Here is a 14,229-nt window from a genome sequence, read left to right as displayed (position 1 = left end):
AAAAATGATGATAGCTCCCAAGATGATGTACCTATTTCAGGTGCTGTCGGGGGGGTTATCGGTATGTAAGGTTAAAGAGTGGGACAAAAAATTAAATTATTGGATTGAAGAAGATAAGAGACTAAGAATAAGAAAAAAGTGGTTAATTGCGAATGAAAAAGAGGGGGGATGGGGTGTTCCATGTTTGGAGCTGTATAGGGAAGCTTTTCAAATGGAAAGGTTAATGGAGTTGCAATTAAGTGAAAATAAATGGGCGAAATTGGAAAAACAGATAAACGGGATGAATAATAGAGAATTAATTTTTAGGAAGTGGAATAGGAGAGATATAGGAAAATTAATAGGCCCAATGAAAGGGACTATGGAAATTTGGAAAAAATGGCAAGGGAAAATAGGATTATATAAATCTAAACTGTCATCGCTTTATGTAATAAATAGAGAAAACGAAATTAACTTAAACAGGGTTATAGGAGAGTTGAAGGGAAGAGGGATAACTAAGATAGAACAGTTATACGAGAAGGATGGCAGGCCAAGTAGAAATCGCATAGAATGGTGGTTAGGTAAGGGAAGGTGGCTACAAATAAATGCAATATGTAAATATCTAAATGAAAGGGAGAATAAAGAAGTATTATGGCGGGAGGAGACAGGGTTAGAGAAAATAATAAGAGAAAAAAGTGAGGGGATAAAGGCGCAAGCAACTAATATATACAAACTGCTAGTACAGTCAGATGGGGACACGATTGATGGATTGACTAAATGGTGGCAAAATGAGATATTAGTAGAGGTACAAGAAATGGAAAATATAGTAGAAGATATAAGGAAAATTAAAAATACAAGAATTAGGGAAATGAGAAGGAAAATATTACATAAGTGGTATTTTACTCCCGTTCAATTTGCACATTTTCAGCAGAATGTTAGGGGGAATTGTTGGCATGGTTGTCAAGATAAAGGAGTGTTTATGCATATGTTTTGGGAATGCCCGATAGTGCAGGAATTTTGGCAAAAAGTGAAAGAGGATATCAATGGAATGTTAAATATACAATGGACAATCACTAAGGAAATGGCAGTATTAGTAAAAAGCAATGCGATGGGAGAATTTAGAGAAATAAAAAAAGCAGCAATAGAAAGTGCTCAGGCAGTAATAGTTTTGGGTTGGAAGGATGCGACAAAATGGACAATGCAAAATTGGTATAGGTACATGGTGGATCATATTCAATTTGAAATTATGGAAAAAAGGATAAATTTGGATAATGAAACTGATTTGGGACAGCTGATTGGACGGTGGGACAAGGTAAGACGATATATGACGAGCAGAATCCGAGACCAAGCTACAAGAAATAAACTAGAATCACTCTATAATATGTAGACAGATATATTGCTCTTGGGTTAAGTGGATTAAAAAAGAAATACCCCCAATTTGGTGGTGGGGAATGTGTGTATGTCGGGGTGATGGGCACAATTCACATTTCACTATGCACTGTTTTATGTTGTGTGATTTTAAATTGTTAAAAATCAATAAATAAAATTATTAAAAAAAAAAAAAAAGACAACTCATGCATATTTACGATGCTTGCAGGGCCCAGAGGTCACGTGATCACCTTTTGTAACCTTCCAACAAACAAAGTCAATGGGGAAGGCAGGGTCCCTCATTAAACTGTGTTACTAAACAACTGTAGCAATTCACTTAACAAATGTGGCAAGAAAAATAAAAAATGGGGCAAAACTCATTTAACTAATTTCTCACATAGCAAAAGAAATTTTGGGCTACATTGTGGTTGTACGTCAAGGACTATCCGTATATGTAGTATCAACCCTTCCGCCACCCAGAATCCGCAAACAGTTGGGCAGCCTACAAGTCGCAGTAATAAATAATAAATAATAAACTGGTAGTTTTTATTTTTATTTTTTTTAATGTAGTTTAATGTAACCAAAGCACTGGATACCCTTTACACAAAGGGTATTTCTAATCTTGGGAAGGGGAAGGCCTCTAACAGACTCAAACCAAGCTTAGAATAAAATGGTAGACCAGAACACCAACATATCAGTAACATGATACTCTCAGGTAACCAAGACAAGGGTGAAATGCTTCCGGTTCACTCGTACCTGTCAGTCATCTGAGAGCCGGTCACAAAGGGAACGTGAGGCTCCACCCACCTGCCCAGACGCCGCCATTTGGGTTCTTTTATCCTCTGTGCATGCACAGAATGGTTTGCGCATGCACAGAGAGTGAAGGAACCCAAATGGCGGTGTCCGAGTAGGTGAGCGGAGCCTTGCACTTCCTTCATGACTGGCTCTCATATGACTGACAGGCACGAGCGAACCGGAATCATTTCACCCCTGAACTAGGTGCGTTCTTAAAAAGGGCCTCATTTAAGTTTCTATGTTAAAGTCCTGAATTTTTTACAAGAATTTTGAGATTTGCATGAGAATCTAGGAAATCAGAGAAGAAAATGTTGGCAACTACTGATTTATGATGTCATTGAAGCATTTACTTATTAAGATTTCTAGCAACAATATTTGTTTTGATCTGAAATAATAATAATAATAATAATAATAATAATAATAATAATAATAATAATTTATTGGATTTGTATGCCGCCCCTCTCCGCAGACTTGGGGCGGCTAACAACAATAATAAACACAACATGTACAATCCAATAATAAAAAACAACTAAAAACCCCTATTATAAAACCAAACATACACACAAACATACCATGCATAACTTGTAATGGCCTAGGGGGAAGAGCTATCTCAACTTCCCCATGCCTGGCGGTATAAATGAGTCTTGAGTAGTTTACGAAAGACAGGGAGGGTGGGGGCAGTTCTAATCTCCGGGGGGAGTTGGTTCCAGAGGGCCGGGGCCGCCACAGAGAAGGCTCTTCCCCTGGGTCCCGCCAAACGACATTGTTTAGACAACGGGACCCGGAGAAGGCCAACTCTGTGGGACCTTATCGGTCAGTTGAGCACCTTCCCTTTCCCCAAAGCTATACATCTGTCCTCTTACTGGGAAGTCACAATTTCCCAAGCCTTCGTTACCCTAAAAATAGGGAGTTGAAGTGCTCTGAACCAGCACTTATTTTGAACTATAATGGAAAATGAGATCAATGGGAGGAGTCAGTAGCCACTGATTTAAATGCTTTGAGCAGGATGAAGTGGCTCCTAATCAGAAGTTATAGTTGTTAGAGGGAGCTTTGGTGTTATCCACTATCATCCAAACCTTAGAATTTGGCCAAGAAAATAAATCCACTGAATATATTTTCTTCTCTATTCCTGGTTTACAAACCAAGGGCTTGATATAAAAATCTCTAGGAAGCTATGGCTTTAAATAAAATGAACAAGGTATGGTTCATGTTTGTGGTCTGTGAAAGTTACACACTGTAATTATATTAGGAAAGGATAGGATTATATTATATCTGAGCAAAAGACTGCAACCTACAATTACTGCCCAATAGTTTGGGATATATGATTGATTAATTGTATTAAATCACATATTTTACTGATTAAATGTTGTTGACCGGTATTCAGTCTACGGGGATTTTTTTTTTAAGTGAATACTCTTATTCCAGCATAGGAATATGACTTCTGTAAAGGAAAAACATAGAACATACAATAACAGAGTTGGAAGGGACCTTGGAGGTCTTCTAGTCCAACCCCCTGCTTAGGGAAAAAGCCCTATACCAGTGATGGCAAACCTTTTTTTCCTTCGGTGCCAAAAGAGTGAGTGCTATTGTGCATACACAAGTGCCCCACCTCATAATTTAATGCCTGGGTAGGACGAAAAGAGTTTCCCCCATCCCCTGGAGGCCCTTTGAAGGCCAGAAATGGCCTGTTTTCCAACTTCTGGTGGGCCCAGTAGACTCTTGTTTTGCCCTCCCCAGGCTCCAAAGGCTTCCCTGGAGCTGGGGGAGGGTAAAAATACCCACCCCCACCCCCCACCCCTGAAGGCTCTCTGGAAGCCAATAACGCCCTCCCAGAGCCTGTGTGTGGGCCAAAAATCAGCTGGCTGGCACACACATGGACATTGGAGCTGAGCTAGGGCAACAGCTCGCATGCCAGCAAATATGGCTCCATGTGCCACCTGTAGCACCCATGCCATAGGTTTGCCATCACTGCCCTATACCATTTCAGACAAGTGGCTATCCATAATATTTGAGCAATGTGAATGGGACCAAGTAATGCGACAATACTGTGAGTGGCAGGAAATGTAATAATGTATTTAACAACCTGCTGTAGAAGCTTGTATAGAAAAGTATTTTTTGCCTGATTACAACCCAAATGAAGAAAGGACTCCCACCCAACTGGTTTTTTTTTGTCATATATTTATAACATCTGCAAACACATTAAGCAAGTGGAAGTTAAATTAAATTTGTTGCATTTTATTATATTACCTCAGCAGAATTACTGCAGTTCTGAGGTAGCTGTGTTCCAGGAATTCCATGCCCTCCAGTTGAGTCAAAAATCTAATTAAAGAAAACAAACATTAACATAATGCAAACATTCCATAGCATTCTGTTTCACTTGCATAAAAAGCAAAGAGCCCTGAATAAAGTAAATGTATATGTTGATTCACTCCAAAGTTTCTACCTGTTACTAGCAAGGGGTACTGGCTGCTTCATGAAGAGGAGGTTCTAGATCTGCATCTGCCCCAGAGATAACTGGAGTAGCACCCTATGTTGCTTCTCTCAGCTTAGAACTAAGAAGAAAATTCCTGACAGTTAGAATAATTGATCAGTAGAACAGAAGCTGTGAATGCTCCAACACTGGAAGTTTTTAAGAAGATGTTGGATATCCATTTGTCTGAAGCAGTGAAGGGTCGACTGCCCAAGCAGGGGGTTGGACTAGAAAACCTCCAAGGTTCCCTTCCAACTCTGTTGTTGTTATTATTATTATTATTATTATTATTATTATTATTATTATTATTATTATTATTATTATTATATCAGGGGAAGCTGTTGTATATAAACTGGGAATTAAAATCAGGTAAAAACATTTGCTACTGTTTAAACATTTGCAAATGTTTAATTACCTGATTTTTATTCTCCGTTTATATACGACAGCTTCCCCTGATATAGGTAAGGGTTGTCCCTTCTGACAATATAAATTCAATAAATAAATATGTTGGTAAGTGTTGTGGTTGGCTCTGGCCCAGCTCCTGCCCCAGGGAATGGGGAGGTGGATGCAGGGGAAACTTCAACATAGGCCTGTGTTATTGCCGACAGAGTCAGTTCAGAGTTTAGTTTCCTCAGACGAAGAAGAAGGTGGGAGTGACTTGGAAGAGGGGGGCTTGGCACACAGCCCAGGCAGTCAATCTCCATTATCTTCCATTGATTCGGATGAAGACGTCTTGGACCCATGCAAGCGCAGAATTATGCGTAGAAGAGACCAAGTAAGGACATATCACAGGAGATAAGAGAGGCCACCTGTGTTTGGGTGGGGCTCCAGTAATTAGGGCTGCTGCTATAAATAGCAGCGTGTGGGTTTGGCCATTGTGGAAGAGTATCTGTTCACAGTTCTTCAGGAATCCTGTGTTGCTGTTTTCTGGACTTTGTTGATTTTTCACGCCTTTGAAACCAAAGCAGAGCAACGTGTGTATGTGTGTGTGTCTCACTTCGATGGAAGAAGAAGGGGTGTGAAGTTTCTTCACAGTTGCTAGCTAAGTACTTAATGACTGCTTAAGGGAAATTGGACAGACTACACGGTTGTTTTGGGACGAGTGCTCTTTGCAATACAAAAAGAGTGCTTAGTTTATTTTGAATTTTGTGATAAAGAACATTGTTTTTAATTTTCAAACGTGTGTGTGTCTGAAATTTGTACCCTTGAATTTTCGGGAGGCTCCTACCAGAGAGCCCAGCAGAACAGTAAGGGTTTGTTTTCTCTTGTTAGGCCAGAACTTCTTCACTGGTTGATCATGTGCTATCAAATTGTTTTTGACTCCAAATGATTGTTATATAGATTTTCTCAATGACAATCTATAATTAACTTGGTGTTTCAGGTCTTCCAGTAACGCACCCATTGCTGCTGAAACTGACTCCATGTATCTTGTTATTCATCATTCTCGTCTTGTCTTGTCTTTTCACCTTTTCCTAGTATTAGAACCTTCCTTAGAGAGCTAAAATCTTTGCAAAATGTGTCCAAAGTTGCATAATTTGAGGCTGGTCATTTGTGCCTAGAATGAAAACTCTCAATTGATTCATTTGATGGTCCATTTGTTTGTTTTCTTGGCTCACAAGTCTTTTCCATCACCAAAGTTCAAACATGTCATTATTTTTCCTATCCTGATCTTGAAAATCCACGTCAAGAAGACATAGCTCCATTTTCAAGAGAATTCCATGCTGGCTGCTTATTTTGCGTATGACTAACATTTAGTGGCACACATATAAGGTTTCCAGGCTCTAACCACATTAGCAAATAGCTACGCTCAAAATTCTTCATCATTTTGCCTTCTCTGATTCTGTGAATTTGAAAGGGAGGAAGTCTACTACTGTTGGTACTAACCAAGATATGCCACAATTCTGATAAACACTGAGGTCTAAATTCATATGACGTATATTTATACGGAATTGTTATTCCACAAAAAATGTGATCTGCTGATAGACCGCTGCAGTTACTTTTCTCATGTTCTTGAAGAACCAAAGTTTTGATAAGGGACATGTGAGAGGCAACCAAAAATGATAGATTAGTTGTTTCCTGATAAATTCTGACAGCACTTTAGTATCTTGCTAAACATCTTAAGATATGGAACTGGGTTTATGGCTTCTAATGGATTCATGTACTTGTGACTTTTTAAATAAACATCTTGCAAAACAGCCATGTCCCACTATCTTTGGCTTCTCTTATCATTTTCAATTATGCAGTTGGTTACTACAATATGTCCACTATCTTGAACTAGTATAATATGTAATAATAATAATAATAATAATAATAATAATAATAATAATAATAATAATTTATTGGATTTGTATGCCGCCCCTCTCCGTAGACTCGGGGCGGCTAACAACAGTAGTAATGTATTGACATTGCAATATGTTTCTATCTTGAATGAGAACGGACTAATCAATTTTGATGAGTTTGATTCACCAAGAAGTTTACAGTTATGGTATTTTTTCCCCATTAGATTTGATGACATGATCACTACACCTATTTATATTTGTTACATTTTTTCTATATTCTTCACTTTTTAAATTGCCTATGAAATTACTCAATATAATCCTAGTCTTTGGAGAGGGGTGGCATAGAAATCCTATCTAGCTAGCTAGCTAGCTATTCTAATCCACCCAAAATATATATCTGATATTACAAATATTCTTAAAGGGGAAACTGGCACTGGTGCTTATAAATGTTATATCCTATGGTTGGGCTTACACACTGTACTATGCTTTAGTTTAATAAAGTTTATACTTAGTCACACAAAGATCAATACATTAACCATGGTTTGTTTTAAACTTCCAATTTAAAATTGGCCCTGCCTCTCCTTCTGACAGCAATTTCCCTCAGTAATATCACCTCCAACTATGAGTTGCCCAAGGGACTGGCAAATCTTTCAATTTCAATCAAGCAATCCAATGCAAATACTACTAAGCAAAGGGGAAGAAACTCCAAGAACAGACCTAGCGAGTCATTGCTACCTTCCTAATCTACAATATTCTGGCTTGGTCAAAATATCACAGTTGATAAAACACTGACTTTGCATAATATGCGGATGTAAATCTATTGATTTTCTGCAATGGTTCTATTTGCGAAGATTTAGTACACCATAAAATTTAAGTTATGTAGCCTTGATATCACTGGCAAAGCATCAAACAGATATTGGAATGATTGCAAAATGTCTAAATGTTCATTGATATGAATCAAGTGAGAACTACCTGGGTTATAGAAGGTCTCTTCTCCTTTGCCTTTCTTGCAAGGGTATCCAGTCCCTTCAGGGAGGAGAACAAACCTTTCTTGCTCCACAATCTCTGTGACAGAGACCATGTTCTCTTTCTGAGAGCTGCCTCGTCCCTGGAGCAGATCTGATTTGGAAGAATAGGGGAGAAGAGGAATAGAAAAGAACAGAAGGGAACGTTAGATGCAAGCATTGAACTCTAGAGCTCCAAAAGTATCCCTTCTCAGACAACAAGACCATAATCAAGATCAGTCACATAAAGTAGGAGAAAAAAGATACGATTCCAAGTGACTTATCTTCACTGTGGTGAAGATGCTTTTACTGGAGCAGACAAGGGGAAGAGAAATAAAAGAGGGCATGCAAGTTCTTGGGAGATTGCAATTCTGCTATCATTTAGAATAAACACAGCAACTGAAGTTCCCAGAAACCCTTCTCTTAACATGGGAGATAGTTATAAATCTCTGTCCCAGGCCAGCCAATCGAAGTTTTCGGTTTTATCCCAGTCTGGAGGAGGCGGGATGACTGCATAGCCAAAAAACAGGCTCTGATTCAACCATGAAAAGACATAGCTCTAACCTGCCCTCCTCGCCCCTCAATCACATATTCCAGTTCTCCTTCCATCTTACCAGGGCATGAAATGATGAGACTGAGAACAGGCCAAGTCTTCCAAGGGCCATTTTCGAAGGACGACTGGCAGCAGCAAGAAGACTCTTCGGATTTGGAAGTTCTCCGCCTTGCAGACTGGCTAAGTAACAGCGCATTTTGAAAAGGTCCATGTTAAATTTTTCCAGATTCTGCTCCCACTGCTGAATCTGTTTAGGAACACGAAAGAAGTATTAGAAGACAAACTGTGGAAAAGAGATGACAGTACAACTCTGATTCCAAGTTATTTACACGTGGCACAACATAAAACATGATTAGTTTATCCTTTTCACCAACATATTCAGTCAAATTGTGTTCCAAATCCCCATGAAAATCAATACTGTGTCAGAAGTAGTGATGGGCGAACTGAACCCGCACAATTCGGGTCCATACCGAATTTTGTGGTGTTCGGTATGCCGAACACGAACACGAAATTTTTTCATACTTCGGGCAAAGTTCGTGGTCGTTTTCGGTGTTCAGAGCTTTGACGTCACTGGCAGGTTGCTAAGGACACCAAGGTGATCACTTCCTGGATTCCATGGAATCCAGGAAGTGATCACTTTGGCATCCTTAGCAACCTGCCGGTGACATCAAAGCTCTGCTCCCAGAATTTCTTTGTGATTCCCCGTTCGGGTTCGGTTCGGGTTCGGCCGAATTTTGCATAAAGTTCGTCCGAACTTGCCGAACCCAAACACCGTTGGGTTCGCCCATCACTAGTCAGAAGAAACCTGGAATTGCAAGATGAAAATACATAGAAATGTATCAGTCGTAAAGGGTGGATTCAAGACAATTATAAAAATTACTTTGGGGAGGGGAGAGGGGGAGGAGGTAGAAATGCCTCTATTACCTTTTTTAATAATAGAGCTAGCTATTGTTAATACTCACACTGTAGAACATTTACTACTCCAAGCTAAAAGTCCTATGGAAAGCTATAACTGATAGATTTCTTGTATCAAGAGTTCAAATCTGAGATTAGTTCTTTACTTAGATTTCTACTAGGTAAGAGAGTTTGGGGAAACACAACTTTTCTCTCCATTTCTGGTCCTTCTGTTTTCCTTGAAAAATTTTCCTGCCAATGTATGTCTTAAAACAAATTATATATTTAAATAAATAATGTCCCCCTTTATTGTGACAGATACAAATTATTTCAGCAACTTAACATCTTCTCTAATAGAGCTAGTTCTTGACTTATAGCCACAATTGGGACTGGGACTGCTGTTGCAGTTATAAAGCAAGACATCATATAAATGCTACATTGCAGGGTGGCAAGCAGCTCAGGAAACGTGTCGGAGGCTGTTTGCCAGGCCTGGAGAAGCTTCATCCACCCAACCTGCCCAATCAAACATTTGTTTGGCCAGTTGCCTTCTCTCTCAGTTCCCTGCATCAATTGTTTTGTGTCTAGCTGCCATGACCAAAGCAGAAATGCCTTGCTGCCTCTGCTATCTCCCTTTCAGACCAATGCCCACAGACTGGTGGGTTTCAGCAAAATTTTGAATAATTTGGAGAACTTCTGATTGGCACCACCCAGTGGTGGGTTGCTACCATTGTGATCTAGGGTGTGTTGGATTTCTATGTTATTTATGGTTTTAAGTGATCTTCTTCACTTCATCCAGCAGAGTCCTTTATAGCAGAACTGTGCTATAATATATATTTGAGTACACAATACAATTGCTCCAGTATAAAACTTATGCTTTTATTTCTTCTTTTCTCATTGAACTGGTTTCATATTTACACAAATAAACAACTTAGCAGTATACTATATTTCTCTACACATCTGCTCTCTCTGATGCAGATTCACCAACAGGCAGCCAAAAACTGATTTACATACCAATATGAAAATTAGCTCTCTCTTAACATTCCATCCCCTTTTTCCATGCTACATGCTAACAGAGTGCCAACTGGTAGGAACCCACTAATAACACAATTTTTGGAGATTTTTTCCCAGTGTCTCCTGAGAAGGAGCTTCTCAGGTGTGCTTCAGACAAAGAATAAAGGTCGGCATTAAGAAGAGGGTGGGCAAGAGGGCTACTTCCGACACGGAGATGCCGGGGGGGGGAAATCACTGAAAATTGCATCATCAGTGGGTTCCTGCTGATATGGAGTTCTGGATCGCACTGGTAAGAACCCACCACTGGCCCCACCCCCATCTATTCTCTGCCTCCCGAGTGCGAGCTGATTGGGAGGAAATGGGGATTTTGCAGTAAGCTTCTCCTGGAGTGGGGAGGGAATGGAGATTTTACAGTATCCTTCACTGCCACGCCCACCTAGCCACACCCATAGAACCCGTAGTAAAATATTTGAATCCCACCACTGCCATACTCATAACAAAAACATAACTTCAAGCCACAACAACCTCCAGGAAGCATTTGTTCACCCAGGTGCCACCTTTCCCAGTTCTCTGTACCAATCCTTCTGACACAACACAAGGGGGGATGGAAGGGTAGTGAGTAGTCAGAGGGGAAAGTTACTAGACACAACCAAACATTCCTTTCTCCAAGCCAAGGCCACCGTTTGTTCTGCCTCAACTGAAGAGAAGAGGAAGTTGATAAACCCCTGCACACAGACGGGCTCTCGTGATGAACTTGTGGGTGTGGGGAATGTAAGATGAACCTTAACCTAGATGGGATTCTGGGAAGGATCAGAATCGGAATGACAATGGCGTAGCTAACATAGTTCTGTTAATAAATCAAGCTCTGATTGAGAGAGTTGGACTGGGACTGGTTTATTTCTCAGATGCTATTTAGAACGCTGACAACAAAATTCCGATTTTGTGCCCAGCCACCATGGAAGAGGGAGAAGCGCCTCGTTGCCTTTGCCATCTTCTTTTTTAACCCAGTATATACAGTGAAATTTTTCTACCTGTGGCTCCCTGAGTCTTTGGAATGCTGTGTCGCCTTTGTAAAGTTGCCCTGATTTACCAAAGGCTTTCTGAGATAAGTGCAGCCTTTAGAAAGGCATTCTCTCTTCGGAAAGAAAGGACAGCTTTATAAAGACAACACAGTCTTCTGAAGGCTGCACTTTCTTCACAAGCCTTCGTAAAGCTGCACTGTCTTCTGAAAACTGTGCTGTTTAAGTATCTCTGGATTTCAGCATGAAACCATTGGTAGCATTTGTTAGAGCATTTATTGGATTCCTTTAAAATTGCACCCTGTTTAGACTTTTCCTCTTATTTAAAACTGAATTCCTTTTTGAAATGATCTTCATTTGAGGATCATGCAGGAAAGATTTTGATCATAACACTGCAATCTGCCCATTCAATAACATTCAAATCATAAAAGTATGCAGCTCAAGCATTCCATATAACCTCACAATTATATATACAACTAAGTCCAAGAAAGAAAATAATAGGTTCTAGAATGTTGCAAATACTGCTTAACCAAGCCAATGTACGTTTATAGGAAATATATCTGATAACAAGCAGAAACGGGATTTTAAAGAACCTATAAAATGGCTTCAACTGGAAAATTCTCTTGTGTAACTGCTTTGAATTTTTTTTCCTGTCGTGAACTTCACATTAAAAAGAGACAAATATGTGAGGCAAAGAAATCACAGGGAGTATTCAATGCCCACAAGACCATACCATTAACATTTAGCATTTATTATGGGAGAATTGGGGGATATTTATGGCAACCTACACCTATATGAAAAAAGCAATAAAATTTTTGCCTGTTATTGCTCTGGAGTCATCTCCATCATATCCCACAGCCTTCAGCTTCTCAGCCAAAATTGAAGTTACTTACTCTGCTGTGGATATTCAGAAATAAGACTTGCTGTGTTTAGTGAGGTTTACTCCCTAGTGTGCAAATTTTCAGACTGCAGCCTCAGGCCTTATTGCAATATTTTCTTACCTCCAAACCTAATATGAAATAATGAATGTGTATATTCTAGATCAACCAAATTAGAAAAACACCAGGAATGTTATTTCCAACGTGCTAGTAGCTCCTTGAAAGCCTCCTTTGACTAGTGGACATGAAAACAGCTGCAGAAGACAATCAAGGGAAGGTTGGAACACCTCATAAGATTTCAGAAATGAGATAGGTAAACTGGAGGGCAGCCTATTTGGTGGCAATGATACTAGGCTGGAAACCAGAAGACTGTATTCTAATTCCGTGTCAGGCACCAATCCAGATGAGCAACCCTTGGCCAGTCATTCTCTCTCTCAGCCCTGGACAAGGGCAAACCATTGATAATGATGATAATGATAACAACAACAACAACAGAGTGGGAAGGCACTTCAGAGGTTTCTAGTCCAACCCTCGAAAATTTGAGTCAATGAAGAGGGGTGGCATATAAGTCCAATTGATAAATAATAAATTAATAAAACCCCTTGCTTAGGCAGGAAACCCTACACCACTTCAGATAAATTATTATCCAACATCATCTTAAAAACTTGCAATGTTGGAGCATTTACAACTTCTGGAGGCAAGCTATTCCACTGATTGTTTGTTTGTTTGTTTGTTTTGTCAAGTATATATTGGTGGTATGCAAAAATATAATAATATTCATATACATACTAGTAAAAAAGAAACATTAGGACAGGGGACGGAAGGCACGCTGGTGCACTTATGCAGGCCCCTTGTTTTAACTGTCAGGAAATTTCTAATTCTAATTTCTAGTTCTAAGTTGCTTCTCTCCTTGATTAGTTTCCACCTATTGCTCCTTGTTCTACACTCAGGTGCTTTTGGAAAATAGTTTGACTCCTTCTTCTTTGTGGCAAATCCTGAGATATTGGAACACTACTATCAAGTCTTCCCTAGTCCTTCTTTTCATTAAACTAGACATATCCAGTTCCTGCAACCGTTCTTCATATGCTTTAGCCTCCAGTCCCCTAATCAGAGTCTAGGCTGATTTTAAGGTACATGGGCACAACCACAGGAACATGCATGAGAAGATCCTTATACAGAAGCATCAGGATTCAGGCAGTTTAAGCAGAACTTTCTTCTGGAAATCAAGAAAAATCTGCCCCAATTACTTGGAGATTCAGAGAGCAGTTCAGTTTCTTATCACATTTGACAAATGTGAAATGAAATTAAAAATCTTTTATGTGCTTAACCAAGTGCCATTATAAATATGAAAAAAAAAGATAGTTATTATCTTCTTGACTTGAAAGTAGTGCTGTGCTCTCCATTTAAGCATCGTATGTCAAAGGCAATCTTATGGCACAGTATCTTTACATATGGCAAAAAGTAAGCACTTAAATTCATACTGAATAAAGAGACTACAGCTATAAACTATATAATGTGTGTCCCAACTATGTGTGTGTGTGCCTTCGTGTGCATGCACACACACGCACACACACATATATATTTCAAATTGAGACTATAAAAGAATGATCTTATCATAAGTTTTTCTAGCTGAGCCAGAGCTGAGCTATAATAGAGTGAATGTGAGAATATGTATACTGCTCAAAAAAAATAAAGGGAACACTCAAAGAACACATCCTAGATCTAAATGAATGAAATATTCTTATTGAATACAGTGGTACCTCAAGATACGAACCCCTCGTCTTACGAACAACCTGAGATACGAACCTGGGGTTCAGAAAATTTTTGCCTCTTCTTACGAACTTTTTTCGTCTTACGAACGCCAAACCCAAACTTCCGGGTTCGGCATTCGGGAGGCTGCTGGGAAGCCCTGCCGCCCGGCTGTCACCTTTTAAAACAGCCGGGGGGGCTTCCCAGCAGTGTGAGGCATCCTTAGTAATATT

At 39.5% G+C, this 14,229-nt stretch overlaps 1 protein-coding gene across 4 annotated transcripts in view; it reads right to left on the bottom strand.

Moving 5' to 3' along the window:
* The window catches only part of TIAM2 (TIAM Rac1 associated GEF 2), a 183,198-nt gene that overhangs the window by 86,283 nt on the left and 82,686 nt on the right, over positions 1-14,229 (bottom strand). For all 4 annotated transcript variants that reach the window (XM_070733750.1, XM_070733752.1, XM_070733751.1 and 1 more), the window contains exons 7-9: positions 8,507-8,692; positions 7,861-8,007; positions 4,387-4,458 (exon numbers count right to left, since the gene is read on the bottom strand). In XM_070733750.1, the coding sequence (XP_070589851.1) occupies positions 4,387-4,458; positions 7,861-8,007; positions 8,507-8,692 (405 nt within the window). The remainder of the gene's footprint in view (positions 1-4,386; positions 4,459-7,860; positions 8,008-8,506; positions 8,693-14,229) is intronic.

The sequence above is a fragment of the Erythrolamprus reginae genome, chromosome 1, assembly GCF_031021105.1.
Source record: "Erythrolamprus reginae isolate rEryReg1 chromosome 1, rEryReg1.hap1, whole genome shotgun sequence".
Classification (NCBI taxonomy): domain Eukaryota; kingdom Metazoa; phylum Chordata; class Lepidosauria; order Squamata; family Dipsadidae; genus Erythrolamprus; species Erythrolamprus reginae.
This window is presented reverse-complemented; position numbering and strand designations above follow the sequence as displayed.